Below are 27772 nucleotides of genomic sequence, written 5' to 3'. Positions count from 1 at the left end.
TAGATTTACAATCTATTTGTTCCTGTGCATACTATATACCTTCCTGTAAATGCTATTTTTAGTTTTATTGCCTATTTTTCATATTACTGTTTGATTGTGTTGTATTTGTATTTATGAAATTAAAGAAAATAATAAAAATTAATAAAATCTTTCATTTTTATTTTGCCTCCACTTCTCTTTTGCATTTATCCAAATTTACAACTTTGTGAACTTAATAGTTTTTGAGGGTCTGAGTGTTTATCTGGATAGTTTTTTCTCTCTGTAAAATATCGATTTTTGAAAATGGGAATCGATAATCGATCGACAAAAAAATATCGTTGATACATCGATATCGTTTCTATCGATGACAGCCCTAGTTTAATTTAAATTTCAGCTGTATATCTGGTACCATGATATCATATTTTTAAGTCAGTCTTAACGTGCTTTTTCCTGTGAATTACAGTGGATTTGGGATATTTGAATAACCTATTTGTCAGGACAAAATATTCAAATAACAGAAGTATTTGAAGATCAAATATAAATGTAGAAGTTGTCTGTTGTAGACAATTCCCGATTTTACTGAATCAGATATGGTTTATTAAATAAAGGAGATAAAACTGAATAAAATCCGCTACCTGTTGATGTCTTGGTTAAAGATTAATCCATTATTTATTTAAAATGATCTGTTTTTATCTATTTTTTATACGCCCGTTTGAAAAACGGGACGTATTATGGGAACGCCCCTGGCGGGCGGGCGGGCGGCGTCCACAGACCTTGTCCGGAGCATATCTTCTACATGCATGAAGGGATTTTGATGAAACTTTGCACAGTTGTTCACCATCATGAGACGGAGTGTCATGCGCAGAACCAGGTCCCTAGGTCTAAGGTCAAGGTCACTCTTAGAGGTCAAAGGTCAAATTCAAGAATGACTTTGTCCGGAGCATATCTTCTTCATGCATAGAGGGATTTTGATGAAAGTTGGCACAATTGTTCATCATCATGAGAAGGAGTGTCATGCGCAAGAACCAGGTCCCTAGGTCTAAGGTCATGGTCACACTTAGAGGTCAAAGGATACAAGAATGAAAACTTTGTCCGGAGCATTTCTTCTTCATGCATAAGGGGATTTTGATATAACTTGGCACAAATGTTCACCACCATGAGGCGGAGTGTCATGCGCAAGAACCAGGTCTCTAGGTCTAAGGTCAAGGTCACACTTAGAGGTCAAAGGATACAAGAATGAAAACCTTGTCCGGAGCATGTCTTCTTCATGCATAGAGGGATTTTGATATAACTTGGCACAAATGTTCACCACCATGAGACGTAGTGTCATGCGCAAGAACCAGGTCCCTAGGTCTAAGGTCAAGGTCACACTTAGAGGCCAAAGGTCAGATGCAAGAATGACTTTGTCCGAAGCATTTCTTCTTCATGCATGGAGGGATTTTGATGTAACTTGACACAATTATACACCATCATGAGACGAAGTGTCATGCGCAGTTCCCTTCTTTCGAATTACTTCCCTTTGTTGTTACTATAAATAGCTTATATTGTAACTTTTTCATTACTTGTCACAGGGAAAAATCGAGACCACTTTTCTGTAGTACAATATGCATGCTACATCCAATTTTGAGGTGTATTTTGACCAGTCTCTACCTGGTAAAGATTTTTGTGAGGACTTACAATTTTTTTTTTGATTTCTTTTTTTTTTTTTTTTAAGATTAACTTCCCTTAGTTGTTACTATAAATAACTTATATTGTAACTTTTTTATAATTGACCGTAGGGAAAAACCAAGACCACTTTTCTGTGGTACAACATAGATGTTACTTTCCAATTTTAGGTGTATTTTAAGGTATCTCTACCTGGTAAGGAGTTTTTTTGTGGACAAAAACAAACAAAACACTTAGTTATTACTAAACAATCACAAAGTTAAAATTCCATTCGCAAATACAGGTGCTAGAGTAAAGAAATTTGCTGTGACGGGCGTATATTGTGACATTCTTGCACTCTTGTTTTTTTATCTGAAAGTGAAAGTGAATTTTGTTACACAAAAAAAAAAGATACTTTTACTGTCCCAGCTAGATCAAAGAATTGGTTTAAATAAAATGTACATTGGTAACAATGTCCAGAATATTCAAGATACCAGTTTTATCTTGGTTTATAAAAGGCAAAAAAATAAGCTGTGGTCACATAGCTTTTCTTTCATATCAGTGCGTTTAAAAATACCAAGTGAACTAGAATTTTACACACACCACTACCCTCAAAAATGATGTTACACCCACTGCAGGGAGATCAAGCTTTCATGTAAAAGATCAAAGTGGGGTGGGGGGGGGGGTGGGGGGGTGCAATGCCCATGTACATAGACATCAAGAACACTGTTTACTGATTTTTGCGGAAGTGGAGACATAGTCGTACAAATGGCTGTTTGCATGCGTTCGTACGGATTTGTTTATTCAGACCATAACTTTGACATGCATGGAGCAATCTTGTGTATATTTGGCATGAATGTTAGCCTCAGTGAGACGGAGTGTCATGCGCAAATCCCAGGTTCATATCTCAAAGGTCAAGGTCACAGTTGGAGGTCAAAGGTTATGTCAGATCTTGTCCGGCCCATAATATTGACATGCATTGAGGAATCTTGTTTATATTTGGCATGGATGTTTAACTCAATGTTTTACTCAGTTAGACAGAGTGTCATGTGCAAACCCTAGGTTTCTATCTCAAAGGTCAAAGTCACAGTTAGGGGTCAAAGGGCATGTTGCCTGTGGGCATCTAGTTAACTGGCAGGCACCTGTGTATTTAGCTATCAATGGGACACTAGGCATAGGATAAAATGGATGTTTAACTTTTAATTTGAACAGTAGGTGACTTAATATTATTTACAAATTTATGTTTATGTCTGCTTTCTAAGTGACTTGTGTAATGCCACTTTGTCCACAGGAGTCTAAAATTCTATCAGTAAGACTCCAGAAGTCTATCTTAAAAAAAAATCCCCTATATCAGGGTCCACGCTTCTAGGCGACGTGAGCGAAGTGGTCGCTTTTTTTCTGATGACTTCGCTCTGTTTGTACAGAAAAGCGAAAAACAAGTCGCCCTAAAATCTGGCGCCCGAGGCAGTTATCATACATGTATATATCACATCTATCAGCTTCTAATCAGCTTGTAAAAACATTACATAATCAATTAGCGAAACTTCTCCCGTTACGGGTTGTGAACTTCACGTGTCAACAAAGTATGCTCCGCCTATCACCGAATATCGTTAGGATGATTTTAATTGGTCGAAAACTTTGGAAACACCAATCAAACGAGGCGAAACAAAATTGCCTTTAATTGATTTTGTGCATCACGGATAAAAAGTGTGTGCATCACGTGTGAAAACAAACAACTAAAAACTGTCAAAAGTAGGGTAAATAAAAACAAAAACACAAGTATGTCGGCGCAAGAGTCAGTAGCTGGTTATAGGATGACAGCCCATCGCAAATTGACCGATAGGGCCTAAAGAAAAGCTCTGAATAATAACCAGAGTTGTTCGTAATGTATGGTTTTAATTGCGGCTGCCAGACGTAAATATTCTCGTGTTATACATAAATTAAATTGAAATTCAGACAACATGTATTTAATTTCAATCAGTCACAATCAATTTTAGATAAGAACACATTAGCTTTTATCTTTTTGTTAAAGTTTTTTGAAAACGAAAGTAGGCTGTCAGAATGTCTGCTCGCGGTGACAACTTGCCAGTATTTCATGGACATTTTTCTTAATTTTCTTCAATAAAAGGTATTGTCATTGTAGACTTTGATATTAGATACTGTCCAGTGCCGTTAAATTTTCTTTCCATCATCACAATTTGTCAAATATATTCTTTAGACTCGAGAATTGGGCAATGCTTATGAGTGTATCAGTATCCGGACATAAAATTTTGGATATCCGGATTTTGACCAGCTGGGGTTTGAAACAGGGGTGTGCATGGATAAGAATTGAAAAATAATTTTCTATTGTTAGTTTTGACTGGTGGAAGGAAGATGAGCCCGGCAAATCGCACTGTGTTATATGTAGACTGGCAAAATTTGATAATGCAATGCAAGGGGTCATGACACATGAGCCGAACAGCAAATAACACCACATGCGTGTTATAATACTGATGGTGATTTAGTATTATTTATGAATGTTTCAAACTACTGCATAAATACATGCTCACTGTGTGTGTTTGTATTTGATACTTGGTATTTTGTACTTATTTATAAGTAAAATATGTGTTGTTTTGAAATGTTATTCCTTTGTGCTGTACCATCAAAACTGTAATATACGGTTTAATTAATGACTGTTTTGACCCGCAGCCTCACTTCTCCCTGTTCTGAGAAAACTTCTCCCTATTTTCACTGAAGGGAGAAGTCACTTCTCCCAATTTTTCTGGGCTAGCTTGAACCCTGTATATATAAAATAAACACCTGTGAGGAATGAAATGTCAAAAACACAGGGTCACTTGAAAATATGAATGGAACATAGGCTGATCGCAATCTAGCAAGCGTGCTTAAGAAAGAACACCAAAATACACCTAGCACACCCGACAGTCTTCAAATCTAATACACTTTATGAGAGTAATCAGACATGATCTGAGGTTTTCAGAGATTTTCATCCATCACCGAAGCCATTCACTGACGTCACAACAATAACAACAACAACATTTTAATTAAATCTTTCTCTAGACAGCAAACATTTCACTAAAAATACATTGTTAATGGTTACTGAAAGTTTGTCCTAAGAAAATCATTGTGTTTTAAGGCCTTGTAAATAAAATCAGTAGAAAGAAATGACTGGCCTGGTTCCCTGCAGCGATTTGCCTGCCCTAGCAATACATTAATCTTTGCTATCACAAATATAATGATTGTGAATCAGATGATGAAAATCTTCATTCATTCTGCTACAATGTTTTTAGCTCACCTGAACCAAAGGTTCAAGGTGAGCTGTTACACTAAGTGTAGGTGGATGGTCTTGCATCTGTCTTCAACATTATCACATAGATATCTTCTCCCTTGAAACTACTAATCAGAACTACATCAAACCTGGCAAGATCTCAACTTGAGTCAAAGTCTAGGGGCCACTAGAGCTAATAATAGCAAAACCTTTAAAGAACTTCTTCTCATAAGCCACATGATGGATCTTCATCAAACCTGGTAAAGGCATTATAAGGTCCTCTCCAAATTTTTTAGGGGAAATCTTAAGAGTTGCCCTTGTGTGTCTGTCTGTTAGTCTGCCCCGCCCACTTAGCTCAGTAGGGGTCGCGAGTTTGATCCCCGGGCGGGGCGTATGTTCTCCGTGACTATTTGATAAAAGACATTGTGTCTGAAATCATTCATCCTCCACCTCTGATAATTCATGTTGGGAAGTTGGCAGTTACTTGCGGCGAACAGGTTTGTACTGGTACAGAACCCAGGAACACTGGTTAGGTTAACTGCCCGCCATTACATGACTGAAATACTGTTGAAAAACGGCGTTAAACCCAAAACAAACAAACAAACTGCTAGGGCTGTGGAACGTCAGACAAGTGGCGATCCGATCCGCGAGTCAGAGCTGACAATTCACAGATCGAACCACAGATCACCAGCAACAACTTATAATGATACAAAAATGCAAGCCTGTTATTTTTGTACTTTTTTTTTCTTTATGGAATCTAAACTTTGCAGTTCTCATGGTGCTCAGTTTAATAGTTTTGATCTATATTTGTTTAATGTTTTGCTCATTAATTAAAGTCAGGTTTTGCGGGTGGACGTCTGTAATGTTTGGCCATTCTTGCAGATGAACGATAGGATCTGACAACGCGTATTCGTCTTAGATGTGCAAGAAAATTCATTAAAGACGTTTAACGTGGCTTTAATTTAGTTTTATTGATAGAATTATACATATTGCATGTATTAATGAAAAAGACCGCGATCCAACGATCTTGACAATGACGAATATCCGTACTTGAACTTTTGGTCAAACTCGCGGATATCCGAGTACTCGGATACTCGTTACAGCCCTACAAACTGCCCAACAGTCCGAATTTGAGTTATGCACATCTCAGAAAGTATTTGGCCTAGAGTCATCAAACGTCATAGGATTGTTATTTAGCATGTGAAGCTTTGCACAAGAAGTTTTAATTGGGCTCTCACACAGCCAGAGTAGAGTTATGGCCCTTAGTAAAAAATACGCATAAAAAGCCCATGTTTGTGTCGCATGTATCTCTAAAAGTTTTTGACCCAATATTATGAAACATTACAGGAATATTATTCAGCATGCGATGTTGTGCACCTAGGGTTTTGTTAGAGATATCACTCAGCCAGACCAGAGTTATGGCCCTTGAATTAATCACAAATATGCATAAAAAGGCATCTTGGGTTATGAAACATCATAGGAATATTATTCAGCATGTAAAGTTGTTCACCTGTGTGTTGTTTTTCTGCCAGATAGACTAGATTTATGGCCCTTAATTGTCAAAAATATGCATAATTGGGATACAAGTTTGTGTCACATGTTCAGTCCAAAACCGTTACATCGACTTCGGTTATTTCGATATCTCAAGTTGATTTTCTCGGTCCTGATTTTTTCCTTCTGATTTCATATAAATCAACTATGGATAGTTCGATTTGGATATTTCGATTTTTTCGATATCTGGACTAAATTTTCAGTTCCCGACTTTTGAAATTTACTCTATTTTGACATCGGTTATCTTGAGTGGACATTAATTGTCTGCCAAATTTAATTGCAATTATAAACAAAAAGAAATGAAGATTCTGTGCAATTTACATCGTAGTTAAGTTTAAACCTAAGAGTGAATTTCACATCATGTGCATGGCACAAAGCACAAGGTGGTGGAAAGAGGTATTAGAAACCAGGAAACAGGTTGATAAATTATTATTTCAACAAGTAATTACCAAATAATATGTAAAACATAATATTTATGTACAAATATACATATTTTGTCTCAAAAAACATCTTTTTATGAACACAAAACTACATTATAATATATCCCACCTACCAAACAAAGTTGACCTAACTTCAGTTATCTCGATATTTCGATATGTCGACTTTTTGCCCTTGGTCCCGACGAAGTCGAGATATTGAGATTTGACTGTATCTCAAAAAAGTATTTGACTTAATTAGCCATAAAACTTTAAGAGATTGTTTTATAGCATTTGAAGTTTTGCACCTGGTGTTTTGTTTCGGATTTCACTCAGTGGAACTATTATGGAGTTATGGTCCTTGACTTAGAGAAAATACAAGTAAAAAATATTTCACCTATGATACCGTGTAAAAATATTACCCATCATGTGAATTTGTGCACCTGATTTTTTAGCTCACCTGAGCACGAAGTGCTCAAAGGTGAGCTTTAGTGATCACCCTGTGTCCGGCGGCGTCCGTCGTCCGTCCGTCGTCCGTTGTCAATAATTTGACTGTTAACACTCCAGAGGTCACATTTTTGGCCCAATCTTAATGAAACTTAGTCAGAATGTTACCCTCGATAAAATCTTGGATGAGTTCGATATTGAGTCATCTGGGGTCAAAAACTAGGTCACCAGGTCAAATCAAAGGAAAAGCTTGTTAACACTCTAGAGGTCACATTTTTGACCCAATCTTAATGAAACTTACTCAGAATGTTACCCATAATAAAATCTTGGACGAGTTTGATATCGGGTCACCTGGGGTCAAAAACTAGGTCACCAGGTCAAAACAAAGGAAAAGCTTGTTAACATTCTAGAGGTCACAATTTTGGCCCAATCTTAATGAAACTTGGTCAATATGTTATCCTTATAAAAGTCTTGGACTAGTTTGATATTGGGTCATCTAGGGTCAAAAACTAGGTCACCAGGTCAAATCAAAGAAAAACCTTGTTAACACTGTAGAGGCCACATTTATGACTATATCTTCATGAAACTTGGTCAGAATGTTAATATTGATGATCTTAAGTTCCAGTTCGAATCTGGGTCATGTAGGATTAATAACTAGGTCACCCGGTCAAATCAAAGGAAAAGCTGGTTAACACTGTAGAGGCCACATTTATGACCATATCTTAATGAAACTTGGTCAGAATGTTAATCTTGATGATCTTTAGGTCAAGTTTAAATCTGGGTCAGCTGGGGTTTAAAATTAGGTCACTAGGTCAAATCAAAGGAAAAGCTTGTTAACACTCTAGAGGCCACATTTATGACTGTATCTTCATGAAACTTAGTCAGAATGTTAAACTTGTTGATCTTTAGGTCAAATTCGAATCTGGGTCATGTTGGATCAAAAACTAGGTCACGGGGTCAAATCAAAGGAAAAGCTTGTTAACACTCTAGAGGCCACATTTATGACTATATCTACACGAGACTTAGTCAGAATATTAAACTTGATGATCTTTAGGTCAAGTTCGAATCTGGGTCATGTTGGGTTAAAAACTAGGTCACAGGGTCAAATCAAAGGAAAAGCTAGTTAACACTTTAGAGGCAACATTTATGACCATATCTTAATGAAACTTGGTCAGAATGTTAATCTTGATGATCTTTAGGTCAATAGGTAAGGTGAGCGATACAGGGCCTTCATGGCCCTCTTGTTTTATTTCACTTTGCAAGACCAGAGTAATGTCCCTTGACTTTGAGAAAAATACAAATACTTAAAAGTTTGTGTTGCATAATATCTTGAAAAATATATCACCTATGATACCATGTAGAAATATTACCCAGCATGTGAATTTGTGCATCTGATTTTTTTTATTTCACTTTGCAAGACCAGATTTATGTCCCTTGACTTAGTCAGAAAATAAAAGTTTGTGCTCCATGTATCTCAAAAATGTACTTTAACTAGAGTCATAAAATACTAGTGGATTGTTTTATAGGATGTGAAGATGTGTACCTAATGTTCTCTTTTAAAGACTTTAGGATTTCCCTCAGCCAGGTCAGAGTTATGGACCTTCACTAAGTGAAAAATACACATAAAGTTCTTGAAAGACATCTTAAAGAATATTTCACCTAGAGTCATAAAACAATGTACAGTTACAGAAGTGAGTTAGCCACTGTTCTACAATTAGTTGTTTAACCTTGAAATATAATTGCGCATTTAATTTTTACAGATTAAACAACAAATTTTATTTGTATCTAGGTTAACTTGGAGTGTTTTTCCTTGAAAAATTTATCAACAAAAACACTTAAAATGCACCACAATGCAAAAATAGTTGAAGGACGTTTGTATTTTATCAGGCATATCAGGTAGACTTGATGTACAGTTCGTTTTTGTAAACATCATGTTTGTAAACATTAAAGATTGCATTTTGTAACCTTAACTCAGGGTTTCATATTTTAGCGTGTCTTGTGAAAAACGTGAGCTCAAGCTAAAACAAAACATAATCAAAATGTAGAAAGGTCATTTTGTAAGTAGAAAAATTTTGGTTTGAAAACGTGTAAATATGCCCTAGTAATCGAACTGTACAAGTGTGTTTGTTGTTCAATATAAGTTAATTACTTTATAGTAGTCAGTTACATAAATAGACCCAACTCATATCATCAAAACAATTGATTTTTGACATTTTGTGCCCCCACTATGAGTGGTAGGGGCATATAGATTTGGTCTCGTCCGTCCGTCTGTCCGAAAAAGGTTTGTGATGTGCCTAGCTCAAATTATGGCCCCTGAAATAGTACAAAATGCACATTTTTCACATTTTTACATGCCTAGCTCAAAAAGTATTTCATATAAATTGATGAAACCGTGCATTACGCTTTATCATTTTATGAATTTGCGCCCCTCCTTTTTCCAGAGTTATGGCCACTGAAATAGTCAAAAATGCACATTTTCACCTTTAAATGCACTTAGCTCAAAAAATATTTCATATAAATTGATGAAACCTTGCTTGAGTCTTTACCATGAGATGAACTTGCGCAAATCCTATTTTCTGTCCGACTCCGCCTCCATTTATGGCCCCTGAAATAGTCAAAAATTCACATTTTCACATTGTGACACGCCTTGCTCAAAAAGTATTTGATATAAATTAATGAAAACTTGCATGAGTCTTTATCATGAAATAAACTTGCGCACCTTCTATTTTTTGTCTGGCTTCACCCCCTATTTCCAAAGTTACGGCCCCTGAAATAGTAGAAAATGCACATTTTCACCTAAAGACTTGCCTAGCTTAAGAAGTATTTGATGTAAATTCATGAAACCTTGCATGAGTCTTTATCATGATGTGACCTTGTACACTTGGCATTCTTCTTGAGATTTTAGCGCTAATTACAGAGTTGCAGCCCTTGAAATAGCCAAACTAGATGATTTTTTGTCTGTGATGCTAATAGCTCAAAAAGTATATGGCCTAGAATAATGAATCCTTTATATAAAATGTTTGTTGAGGCTATACCCCTTTAAATCTGCAAACATTTGAATAATTGCCCCTTATTTGTGACAAATGTACCGGTGGGGGCACACCTTGTGTCCTACAGACACATTCTAGGTTATCTGGTTATAGGAATGGTCTCTGTCCATCCTTCTGTCTGTCCATTCGTAACAATTGTGTCCACTCTATATAACTTAAACCCCTTGAAGGATTTTCATGAAAGTTGGGTCAAATGATCACCTCATCAAGACGATGTGCAGAACGAATGAGTCAGCCATGTTGGCTTAAGGTCAAGGTCACAACTCAAGGTCAAAGGTTTGAGCCTTTCATTTGATGTCTGCTTTGTATCTCCTAAACCCCTTGAAGGATTTTAATATGACTTGGCTGCATACTGCTTGGAACAAAATCATTGATGTCATCATACATGGACTATGAAATATACTTAACATCAATGCTTCCACCCAATACCATCAATCCTTTCACTATCCATAACAGCGGCAGGGGATTTAGTTGTCGTTCAGACTGCCTTGTATGATTTTAAAGGTACAAGATTTTTTTACATGAAACTTGGTGCAGAGGGGACAATATGGAATAAATGCAATATGTATCCGTTCATTTTTTGGTGCTTTTACAAAGTCTGGTGACTATGGCAACAAGTAGTTAAAAGTATGACTAAAATTGGGATTATGCAGAAATTATGAGATATAGGAGATCTTTTCATGAGACTGGGTACCTGAATGCAGGGCAGTGTCGAGAATATGCACATTATGTCATTATAATATGTATCACGTAATTATTATGCTCTTATAATTATGGTCTTTGTAAGTTAGCTTGCAGCTGATGTAATGCTGTGTCATTGTAAGTCTCAGACATAATTCCATGTAAAGGAAAAAAAATTGAGGGTATTAATTCATTGCAAGATCTTACTTCATATTTGTTCACCATATTAGGTTTAAACTTCTCAGATATTAGCCCCTTGATAATATATTGTCATTAGATTGGATTTTTTCCCCATGTTAAGAGATCTCATCTTCCAGTAAACACTGACAGATTCTGTTGAGTTCCATGTACATTGTGTCTCACAACTGCAAGACTTGGTAATAACAAATTTTTATTTAGATCAGATTCACTTAGCTTGCGGTCTCATTTCTCAGGTGAACAATCTTGTATTTTGTTAGGCAGATGAAGAATTTGACAGATTGAAGTGTCTTTAATTGTTTTTTGTCTGGCATCATTTAATTTTGTGGTTAGAAAATTCCAAGGTTTTGGCTTAAATTTCTCATTTATCGGAATATTAATTTGTGGATTTTGACTTTTTGAATATAAAAACAAATTAATAGGAATTTTATTTTGTTTGTGGGGATTTCATTTCAGAGATTGCCATAAACTTGAAATCCACAAAAGTTAGTCATGAGTTCACAGCATATGAAAATAATAAAGTGCAAAATAATAGAATATTGTCCGGGCCTAATAATGCTGGATAGACAGTTTATAAAACTATACAGACTGTCTTTCTAGGGGTTTCTCAGCAGGTAAATTGTACACTTTATATGTAAACAGAAAGAGGAAATGGTTACCTTTAAAGGCATTGTATAATAGTGGTGGTCTTAATTTAGAGGTGGTCCATATCTGGAGATGGTTCTTATTAAGTGATGGTCTTTATTCAGAGGTGGTCTTTGTTTGGAGTTAATCTTTATTTAGAGGTGGTCTTTATGTGGAGATAGTCTTTATAATGAGATTGTCTTTATTTGGAGTTGGTCTTTATTAAAGAGATGGTCTTTATGTATTGATGGTCTTCATTTTAAAGGTAGTCCTTATTTTGAGGTGGTCTTTATTTTAGTTTGTGGTCAAGAGGTGGTGGTCAATAGTGTAAGTTTGATGGTACATTTGGTCAATAGTTCCAGTAATGAAAGGAGTTAAGGGAAACTGTAGATTTGTTATATTCTCCTTTTCAGAAGCATTTGCTCTAAATTCTCAAACTTACATTGAAACTGGGTAAATTTTAATTTTATACACAGATGTTTGACAGGCTTTTACGACATGCTGAATTGACATGAAAATATTGCATAACATCATTTTATCAATAAGTTTTCCTATAAAGCTATATTTCAGAAACAAAATATTAATTAAATCTAGAGGAAACATTTGTTTCCAATTAGGAAAAGGCCTGAAATCATTAAAAGACTATTTCTGTGCTGCACAGTGAAAATTCTAGCCTTCCTGTTAAGGTTTAGTTTCCCCCTGTAAATGCTGTTTATAGATTTATAGAAACACAACTCTATTGAACTCATAATTAACCTTGAAACAGTTTAGTTTGCAGGGAGAAAGTTGACCTTTAAAATATGAAGACTGCAAAACTAGTGCGTTCATAGTTCATCCATGTGTTGGAAGTTTGTTAATGTTTGAATCTTCCTATAGCTTGCTTAAGCACTACATGCTCAGGGCCACTTTACATCTGGCATTTGTCCAGTGTCTTACGCATTTTCTTCGAACTGTATCATCTCTAAAAACATGTATGGATATTGATGAAACTTGCTCCTTCACTCGTTTAAAGATGTAAAAGTTGTCAAGATATGCAATGGTTTAAAGATGTAAAAGTTGTTAAGATAAGCAATGGTTTAAAGATGTAAAAGTTATCAAGATATGCACTGGTTTAAACATGTAAAAGTTATCAAGATATGCACTGGTTTAAAGATGTAGAAGTCACCAAGATATGCACTGTTTTAAAGATGTAGAAGTAGTCAAGATGTGTGCTGGTTTAAAGTCGTAGAAGTTATCAAGATCTGCACTGGTTTAAAGATATGGAAGTCATCAAGATATGCACTGGTTTAAAGATGTAGAAGTTATCAAGATCTGCACTGGTTTAAAGTCTTTAAGTTGTAGAAGTTTCCAAGAATGCATTGGTTTTAAGATGTAGAAGTTATCAAGATCTGCACTGGTTTAAAGATTTAGAAGTTATCAAGATATGCACTGGTTTAAAGATGTAGGAGTTATCAGGATATGCACTGGTTTAAAGATGTAGAAGTTATCAAGATATGCACTGGTTTAAAGATGTAGAAGTTATCAGGATATGCACTGGTTTAAAGATGTAGAAGTTATCAAGATGTGCACTGGTTTAAAGATGTAGAAGTTATCAGGATATGCACTGGTTTAAAGATGTAGAAGTTATCAGGATATGCACTGGTTTAAAGATGTAGAAGTTATCAAGATATGCACTGGTTTAAAGATGTAGAAGTTATCAAGATGTGCACTGGTTTAAAGATGTAGAAGTTATCAAGATGTGCACTGGTTTAAAGATGTAGAAGTTATCAGGATATGCACTGGTTTAAAGATGTAGAAGTTATCAAGATATGCACTGGTTTAAAGATGTAGAAGTTATCAGGATATGCACTGGTTTAAAGATGTAGAAGTTATCAAGATATGCACTGGTTTAAAGATGTAGAAGTCCTCAAGATTTGCCTTGGTTAAACAATGCTGAAATCCTTAAGATGATTACATGTTAGTTAATAAGATGTGCATAAGTTAAGTTATGCAGAAGTCCTCAAGATGTGTGTAGGGTAACCAATGCAGAAGTCATCAAGACATGCGTAAGTTAAAATATGCAGATTTCCTAAAATAGGCATTGGTTGAACAAAACAGAAGTCCTTAAATTGATCACAGTCATGTTAATAGATGCAGATTGATAAGTCCTCAAGATGCGTGTATGTTAAAAATGCAGATACTCAAGATATGCAGCCGACCCACTTAGCTCAACAGGTAGAGCGCAGATCTATGGATCACAGGGTTGTGAGTTTGATCCCCAGGTGAGGTGTATCTTCTTCATGACGATTTTACAAAAGACTTTGTGTCTGAAATCATTTGTCCTCCACCTCTTATTTATACATGTGGGGAAGTTGGCAGTTATATGCTGGGAACAGATTTATACTGGTACTGAATCCAGGAACACTGGTTAGGTGATTTGTCTGCCATTGCATAACCAGAATACTGTTTAAAAAAATGGCATTTAACTCAAGACAAACAAATCAAGATATGCATTGCTTGGAAAGTCAATTGAATATTCTAAGAATTGTTCTAGATTATATGACACAAGGACAGCTCACTTTATGGCACTAAGAATAATTTCAATAAAAACAAATTGTCTCGCACTACAACAACATGAACCCATAAAATCCTATTTTTTTTGTCTTTAAAGGTAACAAGCTATTAGATTTTAAGTGTTTATAATTGAATAGAAGACCAGTTTTACTGATTAAAACTAATAACATTATAAAAATAAGTCTCACTTTATTTCCATTGAATTATTATGACATTTGGTTTTAATTGAAAAAAAATGAGATTATTGGTATTAATTGTAAAAAAAACAAATCATTTAGTTGGTTAGTCAGATTTTTTGTGGTATTTCTTGGCAAGGAACTTGTCTAAAGAGATTCAATGTCTTAGGAGTCAATGTTGGGAGTGTAAATGTCAGGTGTTCAATATTATATCGGTTGTATTATTGTCAACAAGAAGATGAACTAATATGAACCAGGAAAACCACAGACCTTGAAATGTTTACATGGAAAAGAACTAAGTATTTCCCCACGATGGAAAGCCGGGAGAGGAGGTGCACTTGGAAAATGAAGTGTGACAAATGGCTCCAGATGCTTGAGTAAACTTTTGAAGGATGATGTTTTAAGCCGGGTATGTGAAGAATAAGGAGGGCTGTTGCTCGCTCCCCACCATTTGTGTCAGCATCAGCATTGGTGAAAGTTTTTTTTATGAAGTCCAATGTCGTCTTCTGTACTTAAGATATTCAGTTTTAACTTGCTGTACTTGCTGATTGTGACAATACACATTAGTGTGACAAGATGTGTAACCTGTACCTGCAGTATTTCCAGAGCTATGCCCCCCACTTTAACTTATAAATTTTGGTTAAAGATTTTCAGAGTACAATACAAAAAGGTACCCTTTTTTTTTTAACCATTTTAGATACTAGGTTTAAACATTACATTCTTCTTTCAGGTAATAAAAGAAGGTTACAACACAAAGTCCCATGACTCTTACATGAATTTTAACAAAATTATTCCCCTTCTTGGATTGAGATTTTGCATACAAGTTGCTCTTCCAAAGTCAATGCAAATATTGAATTGAAAAATTATAAAACTTCTATTCAAACTAAATGCAGGTACTTGGTTGGAACTTCACACTGATGTCGGTTGCGATTGAACATCGCAGTATCATGTTCTGTAATTCTTACTTGAATTTGGACAAAATAACTACTTAGGTAGGAAATCCATTTTACTGACAAGCTTTTAACCCTTACCCTGCTAAATTTCTGTAATGAACTTGTCCATCTTTCAATTTGGACAGTACCATTAGCTGTTTAAAGGGGTGCTTACCAAAAAGATACTGACTAAATAGCGAACAGTGCAGATCTTGATCAGACTGCACAGATGTGCAGGCTGATCAAGATCTACACAGGTCACAAAGGCAGAATCTTTTGTGTCTTAAATAGATGAGTGTGCTGTCATGAGAAAGCTGTTGTTATTAAAAGAGTCAGTTTCAGTAATCCAAAGTCAGCTGAATGAGGAAGTACACATGGGTTTTGCATGTCACAGAAGATGTATGAGGACATACCAGTATATGAAATAAATAGTTCTAAGAATATATTTCTGCTGGTATACGTGTATGAATGATCAAGTGTCAAGCAATCCATTTGATATATCTCATAATGAATAAAGTAGAGTTAGATTGAAAGGTTATATCATTTGTCTTGAATTTAACCAAACCTGATTACGAAGTTTTAGGTGGTCGGGTAAAACGGTAAAACATGCTGTGGATTTAAAAAAAAGACATCAGCACTTCTGGGTGTTGTACATGCTCTTTCGTATTACATTGTCTCCCATGAGCAAACCTGAAATTCTGAGGCATTATACTGTGTAAGGGTAGATTATAAATCTTTTGCTAACTTTTACTAACTCCAGTTAAGTAAAAATCGGTGTATGAAATTTACATCTCTGGTTCCCAATTTTATGTCATTGTTTCTCTGTATTGCAGACAGGGGAGCCAGTGCCACATTCTGATGTAGACTATGGATACAGAAACACAGAATACGAAGAGGTGCCATTCGCTTTTCGGCAGGCAGTTCTTCAGCAGCAGAACCGTGGACGTGGTAGGGGATTCCACAGAGGAAGAGGCTGGGGCAGAGGCAGAGGGAATAGGTTTCTACCACAACCAACAACCCAGAGTGCCCTTATAGTGATACAGGTGAAATACAGTTATACATGTGCAAAAATAAAGTAAGCCAATCCAGCTGGCTTACGGAAGGTCTGTGGTTCTACCCAGATGCCCGCTCCTGATGAAATAATGCACGGAGGGGCACCTGGGATCTTCCTCCATCATCAGAACTAGAAAGTCGCCATATGACCTATAATTTTGTTGGTGTGACGTTAAACCTAACAAAATGAAAATAAATGTTCTGTATGAAATTTGGTCATCTAGATTAAGATGTTTCACATACTTTCCTTTTGTTATATCCCCCCTTGTTTTGCTTATTGTCTGTTGGTTGATCAGTAGACATTTGGTTTCTGATGTGTTTGGTCTTACAATGGTCAAAGTAGCTTGACTATCTGAAATTTTCAAAATATGTTCAGTAAAAATTGTTTATATCTTTACTGTTAAAGTTGTTTTTGAGAAGGTTGCATTGGACAATTCTTTGCAAAATCATATGGTTCACAGATGTTTTTTTTGTCCATGAAAAGTATTATGTTAACAATTCATTTTATTATATGTTAGCCCTCTGGAGGACAGGAAGAGGAACCAAAGATATCTGAGACATCAAAAGATTCACGCCCACTGTTGCTGAGACCACAGGACAAGTGGGCTTCAACAGAAAGTGGCAGTCAAAGTTCAACACCAACCAGGCCAAAAGGTAAATAACTGCGGTCCATCCTAAATCATGTGAAAGTTTTTGAGCTCAGCCTTGAAAAAATGTCATGTAAAGTTTGTAGGTAAAATCTTTTATGAATGGTTCTGGTTAGCTAATTTGGCTAGAGTAGTTTCTGCCTGCCATCTAAATAGCAAAAAAATATCTTAGGATATGGTAGAGGGACTGGCTTAGGAGGGCATAGTGACTGACAGGTGTCTTAAACAGGGCTCAACAGTGCGTTTTTAGCTCACCTGTCACAAAGTGACAAGGTGAGCTTTTGTGATCGCGCGGTGTCCGTCGTCCGTCCGTGCGTCCGTCCGTAAACTTTTGCTTGTGACCACTCTAGAGGTCACATTTTTCATGGGATCTTTATGAAAGTTGGTCAGAATGTTCATCTTGATGATATCTAGGTCAAGTTCGAAACTGGGTCACGTGCCGTCAAAAACTAGGTCAGTAGGTCTAAAAATAGAAAAACCTTGTGACCTCTCTAGAGGCCATATATTTCACAAGATCTTCATGAAAATTGGTCAGAATGTTCACCTTGATGATATCTAGGTCAAGTTCGAAACTGGGTCACGTGCGGTCAAAAACTAGGTCAGTAGGTCTAAAAATAGAAAAACCTTGTGACCTCTCTAGAGGCGATATATTTCACAACATCTTCATGAAAATTGGTCAGAACGTTCACCTTGATGATATCTAGGTCAAGTTCGAAACTGGGTCACGTGCCATCAAAAACTAGGTCAGTAGGTCAAATAATAGAAAATCCTTGTGACCTCTCTAAAGGCCATATTTTTCATGGGATCTGTATGAAGTTGGTCTTAAAGTTCATCTTGATGATATCTAGGTCAAGTTCGAAACTGGGTCACGTGCCGTCAAAAACTAGGTCAGTAGGTCTAAAAATAGAAAAACCTTGTGACCTCTCTAGAGGCCATATATTTCATGAGATCTTCATGAAAATTGGTCAAATGTTCACCTTGATGATATCTAGGTCAAGTTTGAAAGTGGGTCACGTGCCGTCAAAAACTAGGTCAGTAGGTCAAATAATAGAAAAACCTTGTGACCTCTCTAGAGGCCATATTATTCATGGAATCTGTATGAAAGTTGGTCTCTATGTTCATCTTGATGATATCTAGGTCAAGTTCGAAAGTGGGTCACGTGCCTTCAAAAACTAGGTCAGTAGGTCAAATAATAGAAAAACCTTGTGACCTCTCTAAAGGCCATATTTTCCATGGGATCTGTATGAAAATTGGTCTGAATGTTCATCTTGATGATATCTAGGTCAAGTTCGAAATAGGGTCATGTGCGGTTAAAAACTAGGTCAGTAGGTCTAAAAATAGAAAAACCTTGTGACCTCTCTAGAGGCCATACTTTTCATGGGCTCTGTATGAAAGTTGGTCAGAATGTTCATCTTGATGATATCTAAGTCAAGTTTGAAACTGGGTCATGTGCCTTAAAAAACTAGGTCAGTAGGTCAAATAATAGAAAAAACGTTGTGACCTCTCTAGAGGCCATACTTTTCATGGGATCTGTATGAAAGTTGGTCAGAATGTTCATCTTGATGATATCTAGGTCAAGTTTGAAACTGGGTCAACTGCGGTCAAAAACTAGGTCAGTAGGTCTAAAATTATTAAAATCTTTTGACCTCTCTAGAGGCCATATTTTTCAATGGATCTTCATGAAAATTGATCTGAATGTTCACCTTGATTATATCTAGGTCAAGTTCGAAATAGGGTCATGTGCGGTTAAAAACTAGGTCAGTAGGTATAAAAATAGAAAAACCTTGTGACCTCTCTAGAGGCCATATTTTCATGAGATCTTCATGAAAATTAGTGAGAATGTTCACTTTGATGATATCTAGGTAAAGTTCAAAACAGGGTCACGTACCTTCGAAAACTAGGTCAATAGGTCAAATAATAGAAAAACCTTGTGACCTCTCTAGAGACCATATTTTTCAATGGATCTTCATGAAAATTGGTCAGAATTTTTATCTTGATAATATCTAGGTCAAGTTCAAAACTGGGTCACATGAGCTCAAAAACTAGGTCACTATGTCAAATAATAGAAAAAACGACGACATACTCAAAACTGGGTCATGTGGGAAGAGGTGAGCGATTCAGGACCATCATGGTCCTCTTGTTATTGGTAGCCCATTGGGCTACCAATATTTTTGTCTGGTAGTCCAAACATTTTGTTTATTTGGCAATATTTGCTTAATGCTTTGTTTTATCTACAAAAAAAAAATCTTTCAAAATACAGTCCCCTCATTCACAAAAACAGCCTATTAGGCTGGGGATATTAAGTCACTGAACTTGCTTGTTATGTCTCCCCCCCCCCCCCACTGGGGAAGACATGTTGTTTTTGCCCTGTCCGTATGACCGAACGTCACAATAACTGGGGAACCATTATACCTAGAACCTTCAAACTTCATAGCTTGACAGGGCTTATGGAGTAGACGACCCCTAATATTTTTTGGGTCTCTACATCAAAGGTCAAGGTCATAGGGGCCTGAACATGGAAAAGCATTTCCGATCTATAACTTGAGAATGACTTCATCCAGAATGTTGAAACTTCATAGGATGATTGGACATGCAGAGTAGATGACCTGTATTGATTTTGGGGTCACTCTATTTAAGGTCAAGGTCGCAGGAGCCAGAACATGGAAATCCATCTTCGATCTGTAACTTGAGAACCATTTGACCTAGAACATTCAAACTTCATAGGTGATAGGACTTTCAGAGCAGATGACCTCTATTTTTTTGGGGGGGGGTAGGGGGGGGGTTGAGGGTCACTCAGTCAAAGGTCAAGGTCACAGGGGCCATCTGTCCACACTTCATTTTCGATCATAAAGTGTAGAACCGTTTTACCTAGAACCTTCAAACTTCATAGGTTGATAGGGCTTACAGAGTAGATGACCCCCTATTATTTTTGGGGTTACTAGATCAAAGGACAAGGCAACAGGTGCCTGAACATGGGAAACTCTTTTCCATCAATAACTTGAGAACCACTTGACCCAGAGTGTTGAAACTTCATAAGATGATTGGACATGCAGAGTAGATGATCCCTATTGATTTTGTGGTCACTATTAAAGGTCAAGGTTGCAGTGGACGGAACAGAAATCCATTTCCGGTCAATAACTGGAGAACCATTTGCCCTAGAACCTTCAAACTTCATAGGATGATAGGTCTTGCCGAGTAGATGACCCTTATTGTTTTTGGGGTCACTCGATCAAAGGTCAAGGTCACAGGGACCAGAACATGGAAAACTGTTTCAAATCCATAACTTGAGATCCACTAGGCCAAGAATATTGAAACTTTGTGGGTTGATTGGACATGTTGAGTAGGTGTTCCCTTTTGCAGCCAACCATCAGTGTCTCTTTGACTTTTGCTCTTGTCCTCTATTGACTTCTTGCCCATTACTACTATGCATTGGAGGAGACATGCACTTTTCTACAAAAGCTTCTAGTTTGTACTTGATGGTCTTGGTTGACATTAACTGAATCAGTTATGCTTTTGTTGATATTAATCTTAATATGTGTTCAAGTTCTTGAATTACCAGACATCTAGAACAGTCAACTCCAACATGGGTACTTTTTAGGTACATACTAGGGTAATTTAGTTAATCAAGTTAAGGTTTTACGTAAGAACAGGTGTGCTAGGACAGTCAACCTGAAAAGGAAAATTAATTGTAGATATTATTAGCTTGTCTGTTTGAAAAAAATCTAACAAGGTCACTGAATGTTACTGAATTACCAGTGTCCATGTTGATATTGGTTAAATGTTTCCCTAAGGTCAGATTTTCTTGATATCTGTGAGCTGTAGCCTAATATACTCTTCTATTTCACTATTGCTTGAGTAAGTAGACAAAGCACCACAACCCTCTCTTGCATTTTTTCAGAACTATGCCCTTTTAATCATGACTATTCAGAGAATAATAAGTACTATTCTACTTACCAAGGAATCAGCGTTTGCAACATAACCTTGGTTAAAATTTTGCATGCAAGTTCGTACATCAGTAACCATTGCATTATTGGATTGAAGTTTTAAACAAAGGGTTTCCTAGTCTTCAGACCTACTGAATTAACCTTCCCAGTCATCAGCTATGCTGAGATGATTAAGCTAGATACATTTTGGTTGGAATTAATGTAAAATATGACCCTTTTCAACTTAGGTTAAAGGGACATACCCTAAATGATTTCAGATTTAAAAAATCCACAAAAACATAACATTATAGAATATTCAGAAATATTATAACATCCTAAAATTAATGTTTAAGCTATGCATTCCAGTCATCATTAATAAGATCAGCATCTGTAACTCTTGAACCGCTTGAAGGATTTCAAAGAAACTTGGCACAAATGTTCACCACATCGAGATGACATGCAGAGCGCATGTTTTGGATGGCTCACTTCAAGGTCAAGGTTACACTTAGGTGTCAAAGGTCATATAACTTTATTTTGTGTCCGCTCTGCAACTCTTGAACTGTTTGAAGGATTTTAAAGAGAGTTGGCAGAAATGTTGACCACATTGAGTCGACGTTCAAAGCACATGTTTCGGATAGCTCACGTCAAGGTCACACTTAGGGGTCAAAGGTCAACCCTTGAAAGATTTCGAAGAAACTTGACACATTTGTTCACCACATCAAGATGACGTGGAGAGCGCATGTTTTTCATGGCTCGCTTCAAGATCAAGGTCACACTTTGGGATCAAAGGTCATATGACTTTGTTTCATGTTTACTCTGTAACTCTTGAACTGCTTGAAAGATTTTGTAGAAACTTGGCACAGATGTTAAGCAGAGCACATGTTTTGGATGGCTTGCTTCAATGTCACACTTAGGGTCAAAGGTCATACTTTTTGGCATATATTTCATTCAAGTTATTGTCATTGTCATAATAAAATTGTAATTTGTAATAAATTGTAATGCAAATTGTTCAATTACATAAGTCTTGCCAAGTTATAGCCCTTGTTGAACTTAGACATTGTAGAATAGTCAAACACACTGTTTCATGAACATCTGTTCTTAAAATGTTTTGCTTTAATACTCTGTAGCCTTGAGACTTTGTTCGTTTGTTTATCATCAATAGTTGTGCAAGTAGGTCAGGACCTCTGTCTTGCATTTTGCCTAAACATAGATCTTTACAATGGTGTATCAGGTTTATTTATGTAAAAAATCAAAAGAGACCCCACATGAAAAAGATTTACCAGTCTATGATTTGCTAAATTTTGGTAACCATCATGGTATATGACTTGCATGTAAAGGTTGAATTTATTTAAAGATACTTTTGTACCATATTAACTTGCAATCTGTCACTGCAAGGAGTGTTTTTCTCACATTGTGTAGGTGTAAACTACTTTCCTGGGAATTAATTTAACTGAATATGTTATATATTGGTGTGTTTCCTATTGACATTGGTGTGGTTTAGTAGAACAATGCCCACATGTGTTAGGCAGTCATCTAAAGAACTTATATAAGACCACCAGGAATTTATGTGTTATGTCCATCAGTCTTAAAACTTATGGTTTTAAGATGTAAAACTGTATAAATTTAACCTTTACCCTGCTACTTTTCTAAAATGGACTGCTCCATCATTCAGTTTGGGCAGTACCACTTACTATTCAAAGGGATGTTCACTGAAAATTGACTGACTGAATAGCAAACAGTGCAAACCATGATCAGACTGCATGGATGTGCTGGCTGATCTTGGTCTGCACTAGTCGTAAAGGCAGAATCACTTACTGCCAGCAGGCTAAAGGTTAATAATATCTGCATTGATTTTTCTGTTAACTTGATAATTTAACAAAATAGTAAAAACAACTTTCTTTATATGGTAAGACTAGTTTATGTCTATTTTTCCCATTTCAGATTCTGTCATTTCAAAATGCTTTTAAGACACTTAGATTAGTGCTAAAATCTTGTAAAAAAGATTTCCCATTTCTGTTTTGGTACGGAACCAGTTTATAGTTTTGAAGCATTTAGAGTTTTTATCCTGAGGGAGAGAGAGAATTTAACATTTAGCGTGCTGGTGGCAAGTAATTTTACCTTTGCGACCAGAGGGGACCAAGATCAGCCTGCACGCTGATCATGGTCTGCACTGTTTGCTATTCAGTCAGTAGAATTTCAGTGAACACCTTTTGATTGATAAGTGGTACTGCCCAAATTCAAAAATGAACCAGTCTATTTTAGAAAAATGTTTGTTTTTGTTTTTGAAGCTTTAGCAAACAAATTTGTTCAAGCAAGCAATTAAACTCAGGTGAGCGATATAGGGCCATCATGGCCGTCTTGTTTCTTGTCTGCTCAATAACTTCTTTCCTCAGTGTGCATGGATGTTCAGAAAACTTGGCTCAAACATTTTCAATGAAAAGACAATGTGTGGTTTAGAAGAACCAGACCCTTTCCTCAAAGTTCAAGGTTGGATTTAGAGGTCGAAGGTTTAAGGTCATTTTTCTTCTTAGGTCTTTAACTTTCTGATGCATTCACTAATAGTCAAATAACTTGGCACAAACTTTAACCATATTAAGATGATTTGTTGCTTGGAAGATGTAGACCCCTTGTTGAAAGGCCAAGGCCATACTTAGTGGTAAAAGATTTAAATTATTTTTTCTTGTCCACTCTGTAACTTTTTAATGCATGCATGAATTTTCAGATAATTTGGCACAAATATTCTCCATGATTAGATAATAGAGGTCAGTGTCAAACTTGCACATCTAAAAATTTGCTCTTTTTCATGTCCAATGTAACTGTTTTATGAATGATTGGATTTTCTGTATACACCATAAATGAACAATGGTTTGCATGGTAGGACTAGACCACTAGCTCAAAGGTCAAGGTTACACTAAGAAGTCAAAGATTTTACTTCTTTTTCCTTGATAAGTGTATTTAAAGACAGTATGATTTATCCAGTTCTTATTCATTATGCCCCTTACAAGATTCCAGATCCAAAGGTCAATTTCTTACAAATAAATCTATCTAGAGGTTTTATTTTCATATTCCATTACTCCACATCCATGTCCTATGGACACATTTCTAGTAGTATACTTCTATATGCCATCAAAACTCTTTCTAATGAAAGACTTTTCTTATTTTGTAATTAAATGATTATAATTTATAATTACAGACAAATCGAAGTTCAGCAGATATGATGATGCTACCGACAGTGAAGATGATGATGACATGGTTGAGAGGCGAAGGAGAGAATCTGGCTCAGCTAATTTCATGGACATGTCTTTAGATGATGTGAGTAGTGACACAGAAATAGAAATTCATACACACCAAAATGATGGGCATGAAAGTCAGGAACATAATAATGAAATTGAGGTTCATAATAGTGAACAGGATGTTAACATTTCAGTTGAGGTGAATGAAAAAGAATCAGGACTAACTGATGCAGAAAGTGCAATAGATATGTCACAGAATATTACTATTGATGAAGTAACTTCAGATTTAAACACATCCCAGAATGTAGAAAAATCTGATCCAGAAATTCCTGCCAAAACAAACAATGCTGAAGAAAGTCATATAAGTAAAACTGTTAATGACAAACCAGAAAATTTAGGAAGTGCTAGTGGTAATAGATTAGAAGAAATATTGCTTGCAAGTAGAAACCTTGAGGGATTTGCTGACCAAGAATTAGAATCAGATAGTACCCCATTACGAGATGAACAAACTCCATTGCGAGATGAACTTAGACAAGATGACAGTGTTTCTAATTCTTACAGTGCTTTTAGTAGATTTAACAGAAGAAATCGAAGAGATTCCGAATCTGCAGAAGAATCTGCAGATGAATCAGACATTGAAAAAAATGTACCAAGTAGTAGAGATAGTTCTATAAGTAAAGAGAGTAGTAGGTCACAGTCTGTGTCTAGAAATGATAGTGCTGACAATGAAAGTGATGTTGACAATGTGGAACTTGTGTCTGAAGAAGAGACACAAGAATGTTTAAAATCTCAGCAAACAGATTCTGCCAAACCAAATTCTGCCATAATATCTCGGACACTTGAGGAGAGAAAGACATCATTGTCATCTTTAAAATCATCTAAGTCATCAAGATCATCAGTATCATCATCAGAATCAGATTCTGACTCTTCATCGTCATCTTCATCATCTTCTTCTTCATCATCATCTTCGGACAGCGAATCATCTGATGATTCATCTAAAGGTCTCAAACAAAAAGTTGAAGTTAAGAAGGATGCCAAAATTGTGGGAAAAAAATCAAAGTCTCCAGTAGAAACAAACATAAAATCAGCATTACACAGTGTAAGCAAAAGATCAAATGATTTAAGGGAGAAAAAGTTGAAGGACAGAAAAAGTGAAAAACATACAGATTCTGATAGAAATGAAGCAGACTATTATAGGAGGGGAAAAGAAAAAGATTCAAGGAGTTCCGAAAAAAGAAGTGGTAGAGAACGTTCTCCTTATTTCCATCTTAAGAAATCTGTGAAAGACAGATTATCAGCAAATGAAGTAAAAGCTGATCCAGAGTTTGATGCCACCAATTACAGGGATGAAACAATATTCCACAGAAATGCTAAGAGGGGAAAACAGGGTAGAAGTAATGTTGAATTGGATAGAAAACAATATGCCAGTAGGGAAAACCATAAAGGTGACAGCAAATATGATAGTAAGTCAAGAGAGAAATATGAAAAAGATAGTAAATGTAGGACAAAGGATACCAAAGAAAAAACACATGAAAAAAGATACTTTGAAGAAATTGGTAAGTTAAAAATGGAAGATAAACATGTGTCAAGAAAATCTGTTAAACAGGAAACTGAGACTTCTTCCAATTTGAAACATAGTAAAATATCTAGGGCAAACTCTGCTGATAAAGTCAACTCAGCAGTAGAGGCATATAGAAAAGACAAAACTGCCAAGTCCAGTAAAAGTGATTCTTTAATAGCATCAGGGAAAGCATCTAAGTCAAAAAGTAGCATTGAAGACTCCAATTCATATAAAAGTAAAGACAGAAGAAAATCAGATGAAAAATTGAGACGGAAAAGTAACGAGGGAAAATCTAAACAGCACAGTACAAAGGAAGAACAAAAGCATAAAAGAAAAAGTATTGAAGAAAGATTGAAAAGAATAGCAAGTGTAACAGAAAATTTAGATTCTGATTCAGATAGTGTTAAGAGTGTTTCTAGTGTAAGTGATGTAAGTAGTGATTCAGAAACTGAAACTTGGAGGGATAAAAAACGTGGTGCTTCAAGAAAGACAGATGATATTGAGTTGGAGAGGAGACGTAGAGAACTAAAAGAGAGGGAAAAGAGACGAGAATTGGATAGAAAGAGAGAAGACAACAAACATGAAAGAGGAGGTGGGGATGGAGATAATAATAAAAAGTCAAGATACAGAAATAGTCATACTAAAAGTGAAAAATTTGGTACAGAACATCATGAAAGACAGAATTTTAGAACTGATGAATACAGAGATAGAAGAAAACATGGCGAAGATGAAAATGTAAGACAGAAGTACTATCGTAAGAAAAATATGGTTTTCTATGAAGACGATACTGCTGTGAGGAAAAAGTTTGAAGAGATGGATTCAGATAGTGAATCAGATATTAGAAAAGGTGGTGTAATAAGTATTGTGACAAGTGATCGGAAAAAACAAACTGAAGAAATTCCGAGTTTACTTGATATAAATGTTTCAAGACCAAAATCTGACAAAGACCGTAAAGTTCGAAAAAAGTCTCCGAAAAATGAGCGTCTGATTATTCGTGTGGAGAAGTCAAGTGATGAAGATATCTCGGGCACAAAATCAAGGAAAAAGAAAATGAAAAAGAGAAAGAATTGGAGTTCAGATGAAGGTGAAACTCCACTACAGCAAGTTGTGAATGTCACATTTAATGAAGGTAGGTTTAGTAATAAATTCATTGAAGTGGATTCAGAAATTAATTTTATGTTTCATTTTATTTTCGGTTTGTTAAGGAGTATAATTATGACAAAAAGCTTAAGTAGATGAGATTTCAGCAAATGCAGCATTTGCCACTTTGTTATATGATTTTATTAAATAAAAATGATACAGGAGGAAAGAAATGAAGACTTCTGGCTTTTGTTTAATTTCAAAAAATTGCTGGTATAAGTCTTTTGACAAATACATTTTTCAGGATCTAAGGAATGATTTCTAGTTTGCTGAATTGATAGTAAATTCTAGGCCATATAAACACTTTGGTCCTGCTTCTGATTTTCATTCTTGCAACAAAAGTAGTATTTTCATTGGTTCAAAGTAAAGATCAGTCAAGTTAAGTTCATATTTCTGCACTTAAATAAATGTAATTTTCCTGCAATAGTGAAGTGTTGGAGGCAATAACCTGTATCGTTATTTAGGAAATGTTTGTGTGAAGTTCAATACCTTTCTAATTGTATCCAGCTTCAAACACAGCACTCATGCTATTATTAGTCCCCTACTGGTTAAAAAACCAGTTTCGGGGACTATAGGAATGCACTTTTCCGTCATTACGTCTGTCCGTCCGTCCGCAATTTCGTGTCCGGTCCATAACTCTGTCATCCTTGAAGGGATTTTAATATTACTTGGCACAAATGTTCCCCATGATGAGACGAC

The 27772-nt window shown here is 36.0% G+C and overlaps 1 protein-coding gene across 1 annotated transcript in view; it reads left to right on the top strand.

The window, feature by feature from the left end:
* Positions 1-27772, top strand: part of LOC123564128 (zinc finger CCCH domain-containing protein 13-like) — an 83010-nt gene that overhangs the window by 24809 nt on the left and 30429 nt on the right. The window contains exons 4-6 of the mRNA XM_045357473.2: positions 16350-16559; positions 17088-17223; positions 24333-27062. Coding sequence (XP_045213408.2) covers positions 16350-16559; positions 17088-17223; positions 24333-27062 — 3076 coding nt within the window. The remainder of the gene's footprint in view (positions 1-16349; positions 16560-17087; positions 17224-24332; positions 27063-27772) is intronic.

Source organism: Mercenaria mercenaria, chromosome 2 (genome assembly GCF_021730395.1).
Source record: "Mercenaria mercenaria strain notata chromosome 2, MADL_Memer_1, whole genome shotgun sequence".
In the NCBI taxonomy this organism is placed as follows: domain Eukaryota; kingdom Metazoa; phylum Mollusca; class Bivalvia; order Venerida; family Veneridae; genus Mercenaria; species Mercenaria mercenaria.
Note: the sequence above shows the minus strand (reverse complement) of the source record. Positions and strands in the feature narration are given on the sequence as shown.